Here is a 21,457-nt window from a genome sequence, read left to right as displayed (position 1 = left end):
ATATATGTGTCTTTTACTTATCCAAAGTCACCACAGCAGTACTATTCATTTTGATCCTGAATGTCTTTTGTTGTTAAGCATTCGGTTTACCTGTTGGCACATGAGTAGGTCAACTCACGAGAAGTCACGTTTCATTGCAATGCCAGTACTCAGCAGTCAGCCTTGTGTCTTGCCTTCACAGGCTCTGAACAACAATATTATGGGGACAAAAACACATCTCCTTGTAGCTGTGACCACATGTGTGTCTACCAGGAGATTCATCCAGTGAAGGTACCACCTCTGGACTCCTGTAATGTCTCCAGGCTGCCAGCCCACTCCAGGTATTCTTGTCAACATCCTGGAACCTGCTACTTGCCTCATGTTCCTACATGCGTGCTTAGTCACTTCAGTCGTGTCTGACTCTTCAGGACCCCATAGACTGTAGCCCGTCAGGCTCCTCTGTCCATGGGATTCTCCAGGCAAGAATACTGGAGTGGGTTGCCATGCCCTTCTCCAGGGGATCTTCCCAACCCAGGGATCGAACCCACATCTCTCAAGTCTCCTGCATTGGCAGGCGAATTCTTTACCACTGAGCCATCATGGAAGCCCATATACATATATATGTATACATTTATGTATACAATTGTATGGTCCTTTGACATTTTGATTTTTATCTTACTGGTTCCCTCATTAATTCATGACAGAGTCATCAAAACATGCTCATTCTGAGAGTCATGATTTCCCATTTTGGAAACTATACTTTAACATAGATAGCCTTTTCAGAATTTTGTAAAGTTGACCTGCCTGAAGTGACCCAGGGCACTCTTTCAGGGGTAGGAGTCATGCTTCCTCCAACAAAACCAGGATTCAGCTCTTGCATTGGTTGTCACTGTATTTATTTCCTGCGGCCTTAAGGCTCGGGACTCCAGGGCCGTAGTTGCTGAGACATACTCTGACCGAGGTGACTGAGAAGACGTTTTGTTTGAAGTGTGGTCTAAATCCTGTAGAACATGCTGGCAGGTGCAACTCTGTCTTCACGGGACTGAACAGTCATGGCCATGACCATGAGCCCCTGCTCAGCACAGCTACTGAGTGTACCTGTCACGTGAGCACTGGGGGGTGTGGAGCACACCTCCAGACACGCTTTATGTGGGTGTAATGCTCACCTGGCCTTTCAGAAGATAAAGAATCTGCCTGCAATGAGGGAACGTGGGTTCGGCCCCTGGGTCGGGAAGATCCCCTGGAGAAGGGAATGGCTAACCGGCTCCAGTATTCTCGCCCTGGAAATCCCATGGACGGAGGAGCCCAGCGGGCGACAGTTCGCGGGGTTGCAAAGAGTTGGACGCGACCGAGCGACCAACACTGAATGCTCACCTGCAGAACCTTCCGGTGAAGTTTCCGGGACAGCGGCAAGAGTAGCCGGTGGCGTCACTCACGCAGGTGGCCCCATTCGCACACTGGTGACGCTGGCAGCCGTCCACCTCCGACTCGCAGTTCACGCCGGTGAAGCCGGGCTCACACCTGCAGTGATAGGCTGCCCCGCCGCGGGCGGAGCAGTTGCCGTGGATACAGGGGCTTGAAAGGCACGCGTCGACGGCGAGCTCGCAGTGTGGCCCCGACCGTCCCGCGGGACAGGTGCAGCGGTGGGCGCTGTAGGTGTCCTCGCAGCGGCCTCCGTGCAGGCAGGGCCCGGAGCGGCAGGCGTCGAGCTGCGGGCAGCCCGTCTCCACCGCACGCACAGAGACTTTGAGAAACCGCCCCTCCTGAGGTCTACTCATCAAGCCACGGACGTTTCCAAGGTAAGAGAGATAGAGGCCGCTGATGGCTATCGTGCTTAGACATCCTCGCGGGGCCCGCGCGCTGTCGCTAGCTCGGTCACCCACATAGATGTCTGTGTCATCCTTCAGGAAGCCGAGGCTCCCGGCAGCGACTGCGCTGGTCACAGGAGGCGTCTGCCCGTCCACCTCCATCTGCCACCTGGAGGCCTGGGCCCCCGGGTCTGTCATGGAGACGGTCGCCTGGTGCCACACGCCGTCGCTCACGGGCTGCAGACTCGTCAGACTCAGCGTGTAAAAGCTGTTGCCGCTTCGCAGCTGAAATAACAACCGCGAATCCCGAATGTGAATACGAAGGAATTCAGGCTCCTTCTCTGCGCGCAGTATGATCACATGTGCATCCCTCGTTCTGAAACCAAACGTGATGTTGGTCAGCTCTCTGGTGATGTTCCCGCTGCTCCTGAATATTATCTCACGGCTTTGTCCATTCAAAACAGCATTTGCGATACCTAAAGAGAGAAGGCAGTGCCAGTCGGCAACTTGACTAAATCTATAACATTTGCTTCAGTTCAGTTCAGTGGCTCAGTCGTGTCCGACTCTTTGTGACCCCATGGACTGCAGCATACCAGGCTTCCCTGTCTATCACCAATTCCCCAAGCTTGCTCAAACTCATTTGCTTAATTACCTTTATTAGCACTAATGATCAAGACGTTATTACCATCATGTATTGATTGATATGGGCTAGGCACTCTGTTTGTTGTCTTTATATTACTTTTAATACAAAGTTCTTAAATACAGGTTTATTATTAATATCATTTCCATTTTACAGATTAAGAAGTTGAGACTCACAGAAGTTAAGTAATTTTTTCCGTGGTCAAATGGCTAATAGTCAATGAAGACAATGTCAAACCTGGATGGTCTGACACCAAAACCCAAGTCATATGTTTCTTTTCCATTGAAACACTAATACATTCCAATATTATTTTACTTCGGTTCCCACCAATAAAGCATTGATTACCCATTTTGTACATAAAGAAACTGAGCACAAAGCAATCTCAAGTCTAGCTATGGTTACACAGTAAATTAACAGTGGAGACTGACTTCTGAGTTAGCTGACTGTGTGTTCAGTCATGTCCGACTCTGCAACCCAATGGACTGTAGCCCACTGGGCTCCTCTGTCCCTTGAATTTTCCAGGCAAGGATATTGGAGGGGTTGCCATTTACTTCTCCAGGGGATCTCCCTGACCCAGAGATCCCACCCACATCTCGTGTCTCCTGTACTGGCAGGCAGATTCTTTACCACTAATACCACTAATACCACCTGGGAAGCTGACCATGAGACACTTAAAAGTAGCATTCTAAATGATTGATTTACTATCTGCAAACTCCAATTAAGTGTCCAGTTACCAATCTGTGCCTAACTCCAAGTAGTATTCTGTGAACTGGGCAAAATCATACAACCATACCATCTGCTCCACTGTATGACATGTATTCGCGATCACATATGACCATAGCACTTTGGGGCAATCTTCTTGCATTTTTCTATTGAAGTGTTTTATCTCTTAAAATGTCTGACACTGTCAGTTTATGATCTCCTTTAATACATTCTTGGGAAAACTAGAGAAAGAAGAACTGCTTTAGCTATCCACCTAACCTGTGAACCTGGCAAATCTGGATCCACTCTGCTTTTGATTCTGTTATAACGGACTGTTGTTGAGTTGCTCAGTTAAGTCCAACTCTTTGTGACCCCATGGACAGCAGCACACCCGGCTTCCCTATCCTTCACCATCTCCCAGAGCTTGCTCAATCTCATGTCCATTGAGTCGGTGATGCCATCCAACCATCTCATCCTCTGTCGTCCCTTCTCCTCCCGCCCTCAATCTTTCCCAGTATCAGAGTCTTTTCCAGTGAGTCGACTCTTCACGTCAGGTGGCCAAAATATTGGAGCTTATGTGGATGCCCTGGATGCATATGGATGTTGTAATCGATGCACTGCCCTTCTTCTCATCTGTATAATAACATAAAATATATCTACTGTTCTCTGCCCCTGGTTCATGATCTGAGGCTCTGAAAATCCTGATAAATTCCTAAATGATGAGAGCATGGCACTGGGAGCATGTTTGTTGTAATGAGACAACTCTGCTTGGGTTCCTGGATGGAGCCTGGATGCAGACTGGTCATCAGGAAGACCAAGCCATGACTAGAAGCTTGAAACTCTCAGCCCCAGCCCATCCTCTAGAGAAGGATGAGGTTGGAAAATGGGGTTAATAATTAGTCATGCCTACATGAAGAAGCCTCCACAAAACCCTGAAAGTATGGGGTTCAGAGAGGTTCCAAGCTGTTCAACAGGTGCACACTGGGACGGCCACACACCCCATTTTCTCAGGACAGAAGCTCCTACACTGGGGACCCTCCCAGACCTCGCCCTGTGTATCTCCTCATCCAGATGTCCATCTGGGGCCTTTGTCAGATCTTTCAAAAAGCTGGTAAACAAGTAAGTGTTTCCCCGAGTTCTGTGAGCTGCTCTCGCAAATTAACTGAACTGAGGTGGACTGCGGGAATCTCAGATTTATAGCCGATTGGCCAGGAGCACGAGTGACAACCTGGACTTGTGGTCAGCATCGGAAACAGGGTGGGAGTCTTCCAGCAGGACTGAGCCCTTAGCCTGTGAGACCTCACACTGTGTCCGGATAGACAGAGTCAGAGTTGCACTAAATTGTGATAACTTTTAGGACACCCAGCTGGTGCTGCAGAATTGCCTGGTCAGGGGGAACCTGCACGCATCAGGCGTCAGAAATGTTGTAACTGGGGTCCTGGTGTCAAAGCCAAGGGGAAACACACAGGAGGCGACCGCTGGGTTTTCCCTAATCAGGTGGGAGCTGTAGGTGTTCCCGCACAGACCCAAGCTCAGCTGCCCCAGCCTTGCCTTGGGTCCCCTTCATTCCCACCTTCTTTAGACACTGTTTCCTCACATAACCTCCCCCTGTGCGGCATCATCATTTTCCCTCCCCTTCCCTCATTTCCCACCAGCATACAAATAGGCTGCCATTACACACAAAGACCCGAGTCCTACCCTGACTTCCATCTACCCTCTTGCTTTTTTATTTCTCTAGTTCCTTCTCTGGCAAAGCTTTTTCCGAATAGTTTTATATTCACCTTGTCTCCACTTTCTCATCTCCCATTTTCTTTTTTAATATCTTCCACTTAGCCCTTGGTTCCCATCACGTCACTGACGCCACTCTGGTCAAGGTCACAGAGACATCGGTGTTACCCTCTCCAACAGGCAACTCTCTATTCTCATCGTCTTCCAGCTTTCAGTAGAAATGAACCTTAGAGCACTGTCGTCTACTCACATGTGGGGCACCACCCCCAACCTCTAACACTTCACCTTCAGACTCTCCCAGCTATTTCTCAGCGTTCTGGTTTATACTGCTCTGCAGAGCAACGTACCAACCACGCCTGAGCCTGAGACCCCCCCCTGGTTACCATCACATCTAGAAAGACTCCCCAAATCCCACACACGGTAGACAGAACTTCTGTGACCCGACCCCTGACCGACTCTCCAATGCCATTTCCTGCCACTCCTCCTCGTTCAAGTGATACAGCCACAAAAACTTCCTGCTGTTTCTTGAAGACAACACGCTTGTTCACAAACCATGTCTTTTACCGTCGCTGTTACTTAGACAGGATATTGGCCCCTGCTCTTCCCACACCCGCCTCTTCCTCAACATAATATGTGCTCAAATATCACCTCCTCTGAGAGGGTTTCCCTGACTATCCAAGTGTTTCCATCCCAAACCCACTCTCTTTTCAATTATCCTGCTTGATTTTCTCCATAGCATCTTATAACTATTTGAAATTACATTGTTAAATTTTCTTTAACAATCCAATTAAAATAAACAAAATAAAAAATATAATAATAGTAGTGAAACTGTTAGTTGCTCAGTCGTGTCTGACTCTTTGCCACCCCATGGACCGTAGCCCACCAGGCTCCTCTGTCAGAATACTGGAGTGGGTTGCCATGCCCTCCTCCAGGGGGTCTTCCCAACTCAGGGGTCAAACCTGGGTCTCCCACATTATGGGCAGGTTCTTTATATAATATATAAAATATACATTTTATATAATAATATATAAAATACTCATATTTTATATAGAAAATAATACATAATAATAATAAAATAAATAAAAAATTTCCTACTTGTTACTGCTCTTTCCTCACAAGAACATGAGCTTTTACAAGATCTTGGAACTTCTCTATCTAGGTTCTCACTAAGGCCTGTGCCTGGAACACTGCCTGGCATAGAGTAGGTGGTCAGTAAATATTATTAAATGAATAATGTATGAAAGTAACTCAGTCCTTAATTCTGAAAAGTGAGATAATGATTAGAAACCTAAACATGAGTAAATTCAAGTGGATTATTTGACTGGATTAACATTGCTCTTGCTTTTATTGCTTTTGACTGTGGTGGGTTTGTTTTTTTTTTTTCAGCCAGGTTGCGATTAGGGCGGAAAAGAGCAAGATGTGTCTCGTTGGATGCTTTAACATGTAACATGTTAACATAAACGTTAACATGGCAAACCTCATTACTCCTCCAGCTCCTGAAGGAAGAGCAGCGTCTGTCACGCCGCATAACTCATCTCACGGACATGCTGACCATGCCGGAGTCACTCCTTGTTGTCTGAGGAAGAACTGCCGTGCAGGTACCATTACACTCTGCCCTTCCTTCAGGGAACTTTATCATAATAAACACGTCTCTGTCTAAGGTGGGTTGTAATTTTTAAGTCTCTCTTTTTTGATAGGATGCAAAGATAGAAATGATTAAGTACTAAAGGTAAATTCGGGTAATGTACCAGCTATACTCTCAAGAGTAGTTACTCTAGCAGAACTAACTTGTCAGCACATCTCACTGGAAAAACATACCATACAGTCAAGAGATCACATACAACAGAGCAAAAGTGATCTGGGGGTGACATCTGTTGGATAGGAAAAGTTCACCCCCTACTGATTTCCCTCCCCCGCCCTTTATTAAGATAGATCATATGTCAAAAATGTTTCTGAGACTCTGTGAAAGGTCAGAGGCAAACTTTCTCCTCTTTCCACAGAGGCAATGCCTAGCAGTGAAGAGTGCTCTATGCCTTTCCGAGGCGTCCAAGTCCTTCACGTGAAGACAGAAGGCAACAACACCCACCTGGGGTATGGTTCTCACACTGCCACTGATTTTAGAAACCCTATTCTTTTTTCCCTATGAAGTCATTCAGAATGATTTAAACCATTTTGTAGAACATAACTGGGACAAACAACTTTAGTACTTCTATCAAAAGAGCAATAATAAAATGAATAAGTAAGTAGTAAACTATTTTAAGAAAGCAATTCAGAGGGTCGAGCAAGACAAAAGGTGGCACTAAAATTCTGCGTCATGCTTGACGCCTGATCTCATGCTTTATGCAGATTCCTGCCTTATTCACGTGTATAGTGTGCATTCACGTGCGTGTGTGCTAAGCTGCTCCAGTCATGCCCTACTCTGTGCCACCCCATGGCCTGTAGCCCACCAGGCTCCTCTGCCATGGGATCCTCCAGGCAAGAATACCGGAGTGGGTTGCCATGCCCTCCTCCAGCGGATCATCCCAACCCAGGGACTGAACCCGGATCTCTTATGTCTCATGCATTGGCAGGCGGGTTCTTTACCACTAGCACCACCTGGAAAGCCCCATGTGTGGCATATTATTTCTTAAAAATGAAACACAAGAGTATGTGTATTCTTCAAGAAAACCTCCCCAAGTATATACACAATGCAATACATTTCACACTTATCACATGATAAGTTGATATATCATCTTAAAATACATAAACATCAAAGTAAATATATACTTGTCCTCAGTCACTTCCAGGCTTGGTTGTTGTTAAGGGGCCTGAGGTCTGTCTACCCTCTAGCTCCAGACTATTATTTTAGTTCATTGTTTTACAAGGTATTTTATATATTTTTAAAAATTGTATGCAGACTTGTATGTCCCTTAAGTCTAGAGCAGTTAAGTGAAAATATTGAGTTAAATTGAAGAAAACAGATATTCATTAAACAAATATTTCCTGACAGCCTCCTATGTGTTTGGCACTATTCTATGTGCTAGGAGTAAAGTAGGAAAGCAGAGAGCATACCTCCTTCTCTTTTGAAGCTTACATTTCACTGAGGAAAAGATGATGAGCAAGTGAACAAATACATATAAAACAAAACATCCAAGGATGATAAGAGCCATGAAGGAAAATAAAGCCAGGGAAGAGGGCGTTTGGGTAGGAAAGGGAATGAAGTGATGAGGTAGCCTGTGAGGCTCTGGGCTGGGAGGGTTCAGGGTGGAGGTGATGGTAGTGGGGGGAGCCTGATTGTTGGGGTGAAGCAAAGAACACTGGACGTAAGACGTGAGGAGCATGTGGAGGCCAGCTCCCGGAGGGGTTCTCCCACCAGGAAAGGAGCAGGAACATGGGAGGTGGCTGGCAGGGATGGGGGCGCATGTATCATCCTCGAAGGGAATCAGGGGAAGTAGTTTGTGACGAGGATTTGACAGTGTGTTTATATGCTGGTGGGAGAACTAATGATGCTGCTGGCTTGAACGAGGCAAAGAGACGAGAGTTGTGTCCAAACATGAAGGGCTGGCTACAGACTGAACTGTGCATTGTCTTAAGTAGAAGAAAAGACAGACTATAAACCATTGTGTCGCCAGTACCCAGACATGTCAAAATCGTGGGGATAGTGTTCAGCATGCTAACATTTGGGAAACTGTTGCATAGTACTGAATTTGGGCAGGAAAACTGTTCCCACTGAAGGAAATACTCATTGCAAACATGAATTGCGTGCTTAACACGTTTGGCTGTCTACACACAAGGTCATACAATGATCACACACACACACAGATTTATCTGCTTATCCAGCAGACCTTTTATCCTGACTTTACAGAGGAAGCCTTAGATTATGGAGGCAGGCGAACCATGGCGGCCTCATAGCTAACCAATGGCAACAGGCTCACTCTGGTGCTTTCGCTCTGGATAATCAGTAAGGAGGAAAGAAAGGCCAAATATCAGCCGGCTAGCTCTTTCTCTAGAAATCAGCCTTACACGATCCAGGTTGTAGGTTTGGAGTTGCTATGGCCACCATCTCCCCCTCAGCTGAAACCCAGGGACGGCATTTGTCACGAGGTCACTCTGGCTGACTACCCTCGCGTTAGGTTTGTTACACCACCCTCACGCTGGGGGAAGCAACCACAAGCTTCTCTGCTGAGCTGGTGTCTTTTCTTCTGGGTCGACTCATCGACCAACTGAAACGCCCAGCCGGACTGGGTGGCTAGGAGCCTAACCCGCACCTACATTCAAATCCTCGAGGCAGCTGCAGGCACTGGGCGCCAGGGGGACACGGGCCGAGTTCACACCAGCGCAGCTCCTGGCAGGCCTTCCCTGCTGTGTTGGCAGGACAGGAGCAGGAGAAGTCGTCCCACAGCAGGTAGCAGACGCCTCCGTGGTGACAGGGGTTGGGCTGCATAGACAGGAAATCACAGGTGTAAGGAGCTCTGGCAGCTAAATGCGGAGAGGAGCCAAGCAAGACCCTGTGAATCTATTCACGCTAATTTCCTCCTTCTTTACGTATCGAACATTTTTATATCTGTTGGCTGCTAAGTAGAATAAAACTTACTGCTACCATCAAGAGGAAAAGGGAAATAAATAAAAATATACAATATTGATCTCCTGTAGCACCAGGAAGATTTTCAAAGGTGTAATAATAGTCTCTGTAATTTACAAATTACCAAACACTTTCAATGACACTCGTGATCATTTGAGTTAGAGACTTGACCTCTCGTTTCTCCTGGTGAGAAAACTGAGGTCCCTTTCATTGTCCAGGATCCTGTGTGTGCACGTGTGCCTGCATCAGTCGTGTCTGACCCTTTGCGACCCCGTGGACTGGTGCCCACCAGGCTCTTCTGTCCACGGGGTTCTCCAGGCGAGAATGCTGGAGTGGGTTGCCATGCACTCCTCCGGGGGATCTTTCCATCCCAGGGATTGAACCCAGGTCTCTTATGTCTCCTGCATTGGCAGGTGGGTTCTTTACCACTGAGCCACCTGGGAAGCCCTTCTAAGATCCTATCAAAAGCCAAACGGTGAAGCTGGTACTTAGATCCTCTGGGTCCCCATAGAGCAACACCTCCACCCCTCCAGGAGCCCCGCCTCTGAATCAGAAACATACTGTTATCATCTGAGTCCTCACAATGTTGCTCACAAAGTAATCAAAACAGAAGCACTGACAAAGGAATTTCTGAGAGTTCCATCTGCACTTATGTCCATTGCTTTATTAATACGTTATCTGGGAACTTCCCTCGTGGTCCAGTGGTTAAGACTTCACCTTCCAAAACAGGCTGTCTAGGTTTAATCCCTGGTCAGGGAGTCAAGATTCCACATGCCATGAGGCCAAGAAACCAGAATATAAAACAGAAGCAATATTATAAAAAAAATTCAATAAAGACTTTAAAAATGGTCCACTCAAAAACAACCTTAAGAAACATTAAGGAGAGGGTGGGATGATTTGAGAGAATAGCACTGAAACATATGTATTACCATAGTTAAAACAGTCGGTGACAGTTTGATGGATGATGCAGGGAACCCAAAGCTGGTGCTCTGTGACAGCCTGTAGGGTGGGGGTGGGGAGGGGTGGAGGGGGTGGGGTGGGGTGGGGAGGGGTGGAGGGGTGGGGTGGGGTGGGGAGGGGTGGAGGGGTGGGGTGGGGTGGGGAGGGGTGGAGGGGTGGGGTGGGAGGGGGTGTCGTGGGAGGCGGGAGGGCCTTCAGGAATAGGGCACACACAGCACGGACAGAGTCGGTGTGAATAATCCTACCTCACACAGGTTGTCTCCGGGACAGCCTTCCGTCACATTGACAAGAACGGCACTGTGGGCTGCGCTGCCCGTTGAATTTGGGAAGAATTCCAGGTTTTCATTGTTTAGCCTTATATCTTGAATGCAGCCTTTGAAGAATCCACCGCTAACCTCAGTCTCTTGCCTGTCAGGGAGTCCGCCAACGTAGAGGACATCTCCTCTTTGGAGTTTCCATGTAGGAGCAGAAAGAAATCCTAGATTTTGTGATGACTGATACAGTTCAATTTTATTTGGCTTGATTTTCAAAGATACCAGGCGGACCTGTCCGTCGCTGAGAACAAATGTTACTAATAACTTGGGAGAACCTGGGGTCAGCACCGCTAGCCTTCCATGCTCTAGCCGAACGCGGAGGTGTTGGTAAGTGCCGTTTCCCAGAGCTAGGAGCAAGCCGGACGGACGGCGTGTTCGAACGAACATGGAGAGCGTGAGGTCCTCTTCGTAATCCTTGCCCAGATGAAAAACAGCATATCCGGGAGAGTCGTCTTGGCCAAATCTGCCTGCCACATACTCTTTAATATCAAGATAGAGGAGGAGAAACCAAGAAGAAACATCTTAAGACTCACAAGTAAAAAGCAGCAAAAGATTACATATATATATATATATGTATATTTAAAAAATATAGCAATGCATATATGTTGCTGTTTCTTCACTCAGTCGTGTCCAGCTCTTTTGCAACACCATGGACCATAGCCCGCCAGGTTCCTCTGTCCATGGGATTTCTCAGGCAGGCAAGAATACTGGAGTGGGTTGTCTTTTCTTTCTCCAGGGGATGTTCATGACACAGGGATCGAACCCATATTTCCTGCATTGTCTGGTGGATTCTTTACCACTGAGCCACCAGGGACACGCATAATGAATATATATATATATGCACAAATATAGCCAGATTTTTTAAAGTTCAGGACAGACTTATTCAATAGAATGACATTTTAGCCTGACTTTCTGAACTTCTGGGTTTACTTTATTCTGAAAATAACTAGATTTCAGGGTACAGTTTATAGTCAAGGTCCACTGATCACAAAGAGGAAGAGAAGATTTCTGCACTGATGAAATTCCGCACTTCCTCCTCACTGCCCTAAAGAGGTGGCACTAAAAGGTGGAAGACCAGACGCTGCTCTGCTCCACCTCGGCTTGCAGAAGCCTGGGGAGCAAGAGCCCTTCCTCCATAACGTGTAAACAGACTATTTGAGCAATCGTCGTCTTTGCTATACGGGGGGTGTCCTTAAGCAAGTGGCAGTAAACCTAATTATTCCTTGCAAAGGACAGAAATCAAGAATTAGATTTGCAAATCCTCTCTTGGGAAGATAGCCCTGATAATAACAGGAGGTAGGGCAGTTGAACAAAGGAAGAAGAAGACTCTTTCTCCTGTGGTCCTTGGTGGGAAAGGAAAGGCGTGGAACATGCAGAAGTTGGGCAATGCTGAGTTCTGAACTCACCCAACATTTCTTGTGGACAGAGAGGTTTCTAATGCGCTGGCGTGGTAACACTATGAATGTACCTCACCACAAGAAAACCCTTGAGGGAGCATGAAAATGAATGGACGCTGACCTTCAAAAGCATCGATGATACAGTAGAAACAAGTTTTCATACTCCTAAAGCTTATATTCCAGCTGGGTAGAGGTTATGTGGTATGTCTGGCGATGACAGGTTCTTTGGTATAGAAGAAGTCAAGCAGACAATGGGACTAGGGAGACCTGGGGATGGGAGCAGAGCCATCATTTTAAACAGAGTTGTGGGGGAAGAGCTCTGAGAAGGCGTTATTTGAGCGAAACCCCAAAGAAAGTAGAGATATTATTACAGAAATGCAGGAAAGAAATGATGGTGGCTTGGATCAGTGGTCATGGTGGAGATGGGGAGAAGTGATCAGATTCTGGAAATGTTTTGGTAGAGCCAACAGGATCTTCTAGGGCAAGTTCATCTCCAAGGCATTTGGTCCAAGTAACTAGAAGCATTGAGTTTCCATTTGCAGAGATGGAGAAGAAAAACAGGAGGAATGGCTTTGGGTGGGTGGGTAGGAATGGGATTCCATATTAAATTTAAGATATCTTATTAGATATCCAGGTGGAAATGTCTAGTCAGCAGATAGATACAGAGATTCAGGGAATATATTTGGCATGAGCCATAGTAATTTTGGATTTTCCAGTGTACACATGACTTTTAAAGCCATAAGACTGGATGCGATCACCAAGAACATGAATCTAGAGAGAGAAGAGGTCCAAGAACTGAGCCCTTAAGCAGAAGACATGTGGAGGTAAAGGAGCCAATAAATGAGTAAAGCAGAAAGAGAACCCAGAGAGTGAGGCCCCCCCAAGCCTAGGGAGGGGAGGGTTTTCAGGAAGAAAAGAAAAGTGAAAGTGAAAGCCAGTCAGTCATGTCCGACTCTTTGCGACCCCATGGACTATACACTCCAGGAATTCTCCAGGCCAGAATACCGGAGTGGGGAGCCTTTCCCTTCTCCAGGGGATCTTCCTAACCCAGGGATCGAACCCAGGCCTTCTGCATTGCAGGTGGATTCTTTCCCAGCTGGGCCACCAGGGAAGCCCAAGAAGACTGGAGTGGGTAGCCTGTCCCTTCTCCAGCCGACCTTCCTGTAACAGGAATTGAACTGGGGGTCTCCTGCATTGCAGGTGGGTTCTTTACTAGCTGAGCCACCAGGAAAGCCTTTCAGCAAGAGGGTGTATTCAGCTATGGTAAGGGTTGCTGAGCAGTCAAGGCAGGTGAGGACTGAAAACTGACTGAAGAATTTGGCAACCTGGAAATCACTGATGCACTTGACAAGGGCATCACCTTAAAGATATTACCATCTTCAGGTCTTCACATCCCTGTCCTACCCAGAAAAATGGCATATTCCAATATATTTAAATGTTGTCATATGGTTCCATTGAAGTTTGAACAAAGGTGGGATATATTTTAGTTTAGCTGAACTACAGTGAAACTTGCTCAGGCCACCATCATGTTTGAAGACCTCCCGCATAAAAGGCTGCATTTTCAGAATTCTGCCTTGATTTCTTACAGGATCATTACAGCTTGAATCTGCATTTGGAGACCACCTGCTCCAGGGAGCTACAGGTGGCTTTCAAAGCGCACCATTAGATATAACAGTCCGTTTGAAGAGGCTAACATCTCTGAACACACAGCAGCACTTTCATATGAGATAAAATGTTTAATAAGGAAAGCTGGCTCTTGAAGGTCCCGAGGTTTGAGAGTATGCACAGAATCGCTCAGCTCAGGGGTGGTCCCCGCTGGTCATCCTGGGACGCCTACAGCATCACTTTGTGAATCCAGATTAAAAAGACAGAACACAGAATGGTTTCTTTCTCTCAGAAGCTTGACTCTTTAGCAGTCCTGTTTGTCTTCAGAAGTCACAAGCACGTAGTCAGAGCACGTGATTTAGTACATGATTTTAGAAGCACCTGACCCCATAGATGACTCGTCTGGGGACACGGAAAGAATGATTCTTATATGTGTTGTTGATGTGTCCTGGAGAGGGATGACAAATACGGCTGAAAAATAACTTCAAGTTTTAATGATTGATGGACTGCAACAAGAAGAAATTTATTGAGAATAAATAAAAGCCACTTGGGTCTAAACGCACTTCACTGGTTTCAGGTGGAAGAAGCAGAACTCTGTGGCACCATCAGTGAGAACAACTCAAAGTGAGCCTATCGCAGAATGCGGCTGCCCGAAGGCCAGTGTGGTCCTAGGCTGCAGATCAGAAGAACGTTCTCCAGAATGAGAAGGTCACAGTCCCGTGGTATTCTGCACTCTCAGGCTCATCTAGGAGCCAAATAAGCACACTTATTCCCAAGCAAGCAAGCAGCTAGTGGAGCGTCTGAAAACGAGCCCATAAGGAAAGCATTGGAAGAAGCTGGGTATGTTTAGCATGACAGGCATGACGGCCTGGATAGTACAAGACTTTTCTCCAAATATTTGTGTTCTCATGGAGAACACACGTAAGCAAGATTGGCATTGGCTTCAAGAGTTACAATGCAGCCAATGAATGGAAGGGTAGGTCATCCTACATTATTTCAGGACCAAGAAACAACTTTTAGGGGATTTCTGGGAAGACGGAGGATGAATGCATTCTCACTCCTGATGGTGCATAAGCAGAGTTTTGGGCCACTACACTTGGCATGCACAATTATAAAAAAATTCAGTCATGGAGTGAAGCCCATCCTACGTCTAAGAAGCTCTAATTCCAAGAGGGTAAGAGTCTCAAAGTTTAGAGGTATGACTGAAGAGAAAACATATGTCAATCGCCTCTGTCAATGAAACATCCTCGAGAAGGAATGAGATCAGGGACATGTTATACTGAACAGTATCTTGGAAGCTCCCTCTTCCTGGACACAGCCAGGATGACAAGATAACCCTGACATGGAGCATCAAAAAAATAAGGCCATAAGGAATCGGAGACACTTGCAGACAAGTTTTGAGAAAATTTTCTCTGAACTCTTCTACTTGAGACACTTGATTATTTTTAAAAGATCAGCTTTACAATATAGGAAGCCCCTCTGTCTTCCATGTTTAGTCAGCCAGCTAAATTCTCCATCCAGTCTATCTGGCAATGGGTACCATGTTTGGGAAACACTGAGCCAGGATCAAGACCTGGGTGAAGTTCACCTTGTACTTTTTAGCACATCTCCTCCCTCCTGGACGTCTATGTACAATGACGGAAAGATTCCAGGTTGTCCCATATAGCTTGCAAGCATCTTCTGTGATGGGAATAAACTCCCCAGCAAACATTCCTCAAAGATGACAGCAAATACAGGACATTTTGGGGCTTCCCAGGTGGCGCTAGTAGTGAAGAACCTGCCTGCCAATGTAGAAGACTTAAGAGATGTGGGTTTGATCCCTGGGTCAGGAAGATCCCTTGAAGGAGGGCATGGCAACTCACTCTAGTATTCTTGCCTGGAGAATCCCATGGACAGAAGAGCTACAGTCCATAGGGTCACAAACAGTTGGACATGACTGAGCGACAGAATGCACACAAGGATGCTTTGAATTTATGACTAAGAGATGATATCGAAATATAACTTTTCTTAAACTTATACCAAGAATTTCAGAAAGAGAAGTCATTACAGAACTTACTCCCTAAGGAGATATCCTCTGAAGCTTTTTGATCAGGATTACCAGTTTCAAATAGTGGAGGGGTGGGGGCAGCAGGGGGCGCGGAGAAGGAACTTGGAGGAAGACAGGGGACAGGTAACCAACTCAGGAACTGGGTTTCAAGACTGTGAGTTTTCCAAGTTGGAAAAAATAAAGCAAACCAGAACCCACAAGACTGGCATCTCTTGAATCTATTTACCAGGACAGTTAGCATCACTGCAGTCAGTAGTAACCTCATGGGTCACTGCACTTGGAAGCTGGTCAAAATGACTCAGCATCTGTTTGTTATTTTGTATATGTAGTAAAAATATTGCCTTGGGTCAATTAGATTTTTCTTCAAAAACTGAACATTGCTGCAGTATAATTTCCCCCTTTCTCCTTAAAAAAAAAAAAAAAAACTCAAAACAACTTGCCATTCCATTTAAAATATTACTTAGAGCTAGTAGATGCCGGACCTCATTGTCAAGCCGGTCCGTGATTTGTAATGAATATTGTGGTCAGGGGGAGACCCATGAATAGTGTATAATAATTCTCAGCCCTTCATACATGGAGTAGGGTACAGACTAAGGCTGGTTTCAATTTTACTTCATATAAGGCACAGAAGACTATTTACCAGATGTCGTCCTTTTTCAAGTTACTCTCAAATCATGGGGTGAATTACAGCTGCACTTCAAAGCAGTCTGTTGCAATTGCCTTTCCGACATTTTCAGTGCAAAAGAATCATAATAAAAAGAAATAGGTATGTATTGATCACTATCAACAGCAATCTTCGGAACGATGTCGGAAGTAAGGCTTTTGAAGTGCATTTCAAACTCATCTGCTGGAGAAATTAAAGCAATTAGTTTATAGCATCTACCCAGTTTCCATGTTGTTACTTTTTAAAAATATTTTCTTTCTTGGACACATAGGTAGAATACCTGTTTTCTCCAGTGCAACTCTTAAAAATACACCTTTGAATAAAATTGGTGGTTTATAAAAGTACTAAACTGAGGCACGATCTTGGAGCAAGTGTGAGCTGCACAGAGAGGAGGGCAAGAAAGTGACTATGTCTTAGGAACCTGCTACGCCCGAGCCATTGAGCTAGGACTTAGTATTGATTAGTTTCATGGCCTTTTCTTCCAAAAGACTGCTTCCCTTTCAAATAAGATTTACAATAAATTTCTGATACACCACAAATGATAAGATTGTAGCAGCATTTTGTAAACACCAAGAAGGATACCCGCTTGGATGGGAGCTATGGGCTTAGTTTTCGCTTCTCTGCATGGGTGAAACCCTGGTGTGGGACGCATTCACTGAGATGGAACTAGTGCACACCCCCAGCCTCCTCCGTTTCCATCAGCGGGCAGCCAGCAGCAGGGTCCTGCCGGGTCATCACCGTCAGGAGCAGCCTGGCCGTTGAGCCCCCGGCCCTCCCAGCCCCCGGCCCCCTCACCTCCGTGGCAGTTGCGGCCGCGGTAGGGCCTGCGGCACTCACAGCGGTGACCGAGCCACAGGTTGAGGCAGCGTCCTCTGTTATGACAAGGCTGGCTCTCACACCAGTCCTTTCGGGTGCAGCCCGCCCTGACATTCAGAGCCGCGTCGGATGAGATGTTCTCCGCGGTGACGGCGTTCGAGTCCAGCTGCACGTCTTGGAGGCAGCCCACGAGCGAAGGTGCAGATGGTATCTCATAGACGTGAAGCAGAGCATCACCACTGTGGGCGCTTCCCTCCGGCAAACCCCCCAGAAAGGAATTCTGGAGCGTGCACGCTGATGACCCATCGCGTTCAAACGGAGAAGGAGCGCTAGCGATGCACGCCCCCGAGCAAGCGTCGTCGCCTAGGGCGAGGGTCACCGCCTCTGCAAACGTCGCCTCCACCGCGTGCCACCCTCCGTCGCTGGTGTCCTGGGGGATGAGCAGGACCACCTTCGGCCGATCGCCGACTTGAAGGGTCAAGTGGACGAAGCCAGCCAGCACCTCCAGCATCACAAACGCGTCCCGGTCACCGCGGAAGAGCAGCAGGGCCGCCGGCTGGACGGTCTGGAACCTGAGGGCTACGGTACAGCCCGAGTCCCGGGCCGGAGCTGAGCCACTCGGGACCCACAGGAAGCCGCTGCCCTCGAAGGACAGCGTGGTGACGGTTCCACACCGTGACCCGGTGTGGCCCGCGGGGCACAAGCAGTCGAATCCGTGCCGGCCGTCGTGGACGTGGGGGACGCACGTCCCGTTGTTTAGACACGGACGATCGGCACAGCCCAGGAGGGTATCGGAGCAGTCCCTGCCTCCATAGACGACTCCAGAACGGGGATCCAACGGGCAGTGGCAAGTGTAACCCTCAGGCGAGTTCTCACAAGTGCCGCCGTTGCGGCAAGGGCTGGACGAGCACTCGTCCACGTCCTCCTCACAGTGGACTCCTGTTCAAGGACAGAGAACAGACCTGAGTCACATACAGTCAGATGGCACAGGACACCTCGCGCCATCTGCACGTGAAATCTTGGGAGGGGCACTACGGGCTCGGGTTCAGGGCTGTAACAGTGTGAACGGTGACCCGGGATGCTATCATTCTGCCTGTGAGGTGCATGCAAGTGCCGGCGGAGCAAGCCTGGAATTCTTCTTTTAGACATCGGCTCCTGGCCACGTAGAGTGGCTGACTCGGATTATCACCGACAGACACATATGGGACACTGAATATCATGGCAATTTGTTTCAAAGAGAGAGACTGCTATTGGGATCAAATCTAGACACAAACTGTTTGGGGACTTAATTCCCAGATGTGGTTTATGCCGCCCTGGGCTGCTGATTTCACTCTGTTCTACTTGGAATCAGCGATCTGCCTTCTCCGTTTTTGGCAACTTCCCACAATCCCTAGTGGCTTCCCTGGTGCCTCAGAGGGTAAAGAATGTGCCTGCCAGTGCAGGAGATGCAGGTTCGATCCCTGGGTGGGGAAGATGCCCTGGAGAAGGAAATGGCAACCCACGCCAGTGTTCTTGCCTGGGAAATCCCAGGGACAGAGGAGCCTGGCGGGCTACAGTCCACGGGCTCGCCAAGAGCTGGACACGACTCAGCAACTAAAGAACAAGGACATAATCCCTAGACACACAGACAGTGCAGGCGCCTCTCTCTGCAGAGGCTTCTGAGGAGAATAGAGGGTCCCCTCTCCTGCTCACCACGATTCTAGTATAAACTGTGAAATCTGTCCAACAACAAGCCCTGGCTTCTAGCTTCTTCACTTTCTTTTACTTTTCTTCCTGACTCTCAAGTCAAAAAATTTTTTGATACCTAATTAGAGAACTCATTAAGTGAATACTATTAGAATTCTAATAGAATTCATTTAATCCAAGTAACAAAAAGAAATATAACACTTTATAAGAGTGATGGTTGTTGCTCTTTAATGAAGTTCAAATGAACAAACAGTGCGAACAGAAACTGACGTGTGTGTAGCACTTACACAGTTTTGCCAACACCGTCGTCCTCATTATGTGTCTGTGCTTGCTGAAAGGTCCCCAGGTTTCCAGGGCAGACGGGCTCAGCTCTCTTTCACAGACAGTTTTGAAGCTTAGAAAGACTGGTGTCTAAATTCCAAAGCAATTCTACAATCTGGTTTTTAAAATGCAATGGGACACTTTCTCTTTTTAATTGATAATTTAGTGCATTCCTGTTTATTGCTATTACTAACATGTCTGTCTAATTTTCCCAATGAACTCCATGCCTAAATGACTGCTTTTTAAATTTCATCAAAGGCTCCCATATTGATAAAGCTGGGTTTGAATCCCAGCTAAGGTAGTGAGCAAGTTACATTTACTTTTTGTGTCTAGGTCTTCTGATCTACAAAATGGGGTTAATAATAGTACCTGCAGCTCAGGGCTTTTTAAAGATTAAGACACATCAGATGCTCATAACATTGCTTGATACATAAACAACTACTCCATAAGTGTTGGCTGTAATTAAAACATAGTAACAAAAGGAATTATTCTCTCATGACAGAATCAAGTAGCACTGTCATCATTGAGAGAAATTATTTAGAAAGTGTATTCATATGGAGTGACTGACAAATCGTACAACTCTCCATAGTGAGAGATTTGCTGGGACAGCATATTAGGCTGGAGTCTCACTCTTCATGAGAGAAGGGAAACTGTTTTATTCAACAGTGCATATCTCAAACACAGCACAATGCCTACACCATGTTTGGCGCTTGGAAATTAATTTTTGAATGAGTTGATTAATGATGACCATTGTAAGCTGACTAAAATGTTCATACTGAATTTATCCTGATCTAATCCAAAGCCCAAAGTGCTCTTTTTGTGTCTATTTTCAGGTAAATTTACCCGATGTTAATCTGTGCCCCCAGCCACTTTGGCACCGTATGTTTAGACCCTCGACTGAACCCTATTGTACTTATATGTTACTCTACTTGGATTACTTTCATACAATTTTGTTAATCCAAAAGTACTTCAAGCTCCATAAAAAGAGGGACCATATCACAATCTTAGAGTTTCTGACAGTCCCTGCACGGGGCTGAGCAGATATGTGTTATAAAAAAACTGGATGAGTAGACAAAGTAAAACGAAATCAAATGGATTTGTTTGTTATAATATAGAATCATCCTAGATTTCCTCTTCTTGGGCTCTAAAATCCCTGCAGATGGTGACTGCAGCCATGAAATTAAGGTGATTGCTTCTTGGCAGGAAAACTATGACAAGCCTAGACAGCATATTACAATGCAAAGACATCACTTTGCCAACAAAGGTCCATAATAGTCAAGGCTATGATCTTTCCAGTAGTCATGTATAGATGTGAGAGAGGGACCAGAAAGAAAGTAGACCACTGAAGAACTGATGCTTTTGCATTGCGGTGTTGGAGAAGACCCTTGAGAGTCCCTGCAATAGCAAGGAGATCAAAGAGGTCAATCCTAAAGGAAATTAACCCTGACTATTCGTTGGAAGGACTGAGGCTGAAGCTGAAGCTCTAATACTTTGGCTACCTGATGCAAAAAGCTGGCTCACTGGAAAAGACCCTGATGCTGGGGAAGATTGAAGGTGGGAGGAGAAAGGGGTGGCAGAGGTTGAGATGGTTGGATGGCATCATCGATTCAATGGACAAGAAATTGGACAAACTCTGGGAGATAGTGAAGGACAGGGAATCCTGACATGCTACAGTCCATGGGGTCACAAAGAGTCATTCATAACTTGGTGACTGAACAAACAAACAAAAAATAATCATCCTTATAGGTAATAGAGAGCTGACATAGGAATTACAGCTAATAATCTGAAGGAGAGTTCTAATGCAAGTTTCATTTAACTGAACTTACAACAAGTTCTTCTAAAACTTTATTGTTAGAAGATATTTTACTTAGATTTGATTTTCACAGGATTTTGAGCACAGAATAAATTAATCTGCAAGCATTTAATTAAGAGGAATACTGAAAAACTCATGAGTTATAGTCAAAGTTAAACACCTTGTCCCTACCCATTGTGCCTTTCAACATATTTAATGGAGTGGGGGGTGAAAGCTTGGATAAAATCTCCAGCAGGCTCCAAGTCTTTTCTGCTCAGCCTTAAGTAATAATAGTCTTAAGGTCATATTTTAAACACCTATACTAAATAGTCATAAGAACCATGAAGTTTTAATACATTTCAGAATTGAATCTTCTTTCTCCGTCTGCTAGGTGGACTTCAGGCTGTCTTGGAAATGACTTGAGGAGTGCCCCCTTC

At 46.3% G+C, this 21,457-nt stretch overlaps 1 protein-coding gene across 1 annotated transcript in view; it reads right to left on the bottom strand.

Moving 5' to 3' along the window:
• CRB1 (crumbs cell polarity complex component 1) overlaps positions 1-21,457 on the bottom strand; it is a 161,629-nt gene that overhangs the window by 34,247 nt on the left and 105,925 nt on the right. Inside the window, exons 6-9 of the mRNA XM_061159812.1 lie at positions 17,201-18,160; positions 10,624-11,171; positions 9,109-9,274; positions 1,354-2,263 (exon numbers count right to left, since the gene is read on the bottom strand). Of these exons, the coding sequence (XP_061015795.1) occupies positions 1,354-2,263; positions 9,109-9,274; positions 10,624-11,171; positions 17,201-18,160 (2,584 nt within the window). The remainder of the gene's footprint in view (positions 1-1,353; positions 2,264-9,108; positions 9,275-10,623; positions 11,172-17,200; positions 18,161-21,457) is intronic.

This window comes from Dama dama, chromosome 14 (genome assembly GCF_033118175.1).
Source record: "Dama dama isolate Ldn47 chromosome 14, ASM3311817v1, whole genome shotgun sequence".
Taxonomy (NCBI): Eukaryota; Metazoa; Chordata; class Mammalia; order Artiodactyla; family Cervidae; genus Dama; species Dama dama.
The sequence above is the reverse complement of the archived record's forward strand: the minus strand, read 5'-3'. Positions and strand labels throughout refer to the sequence as shown.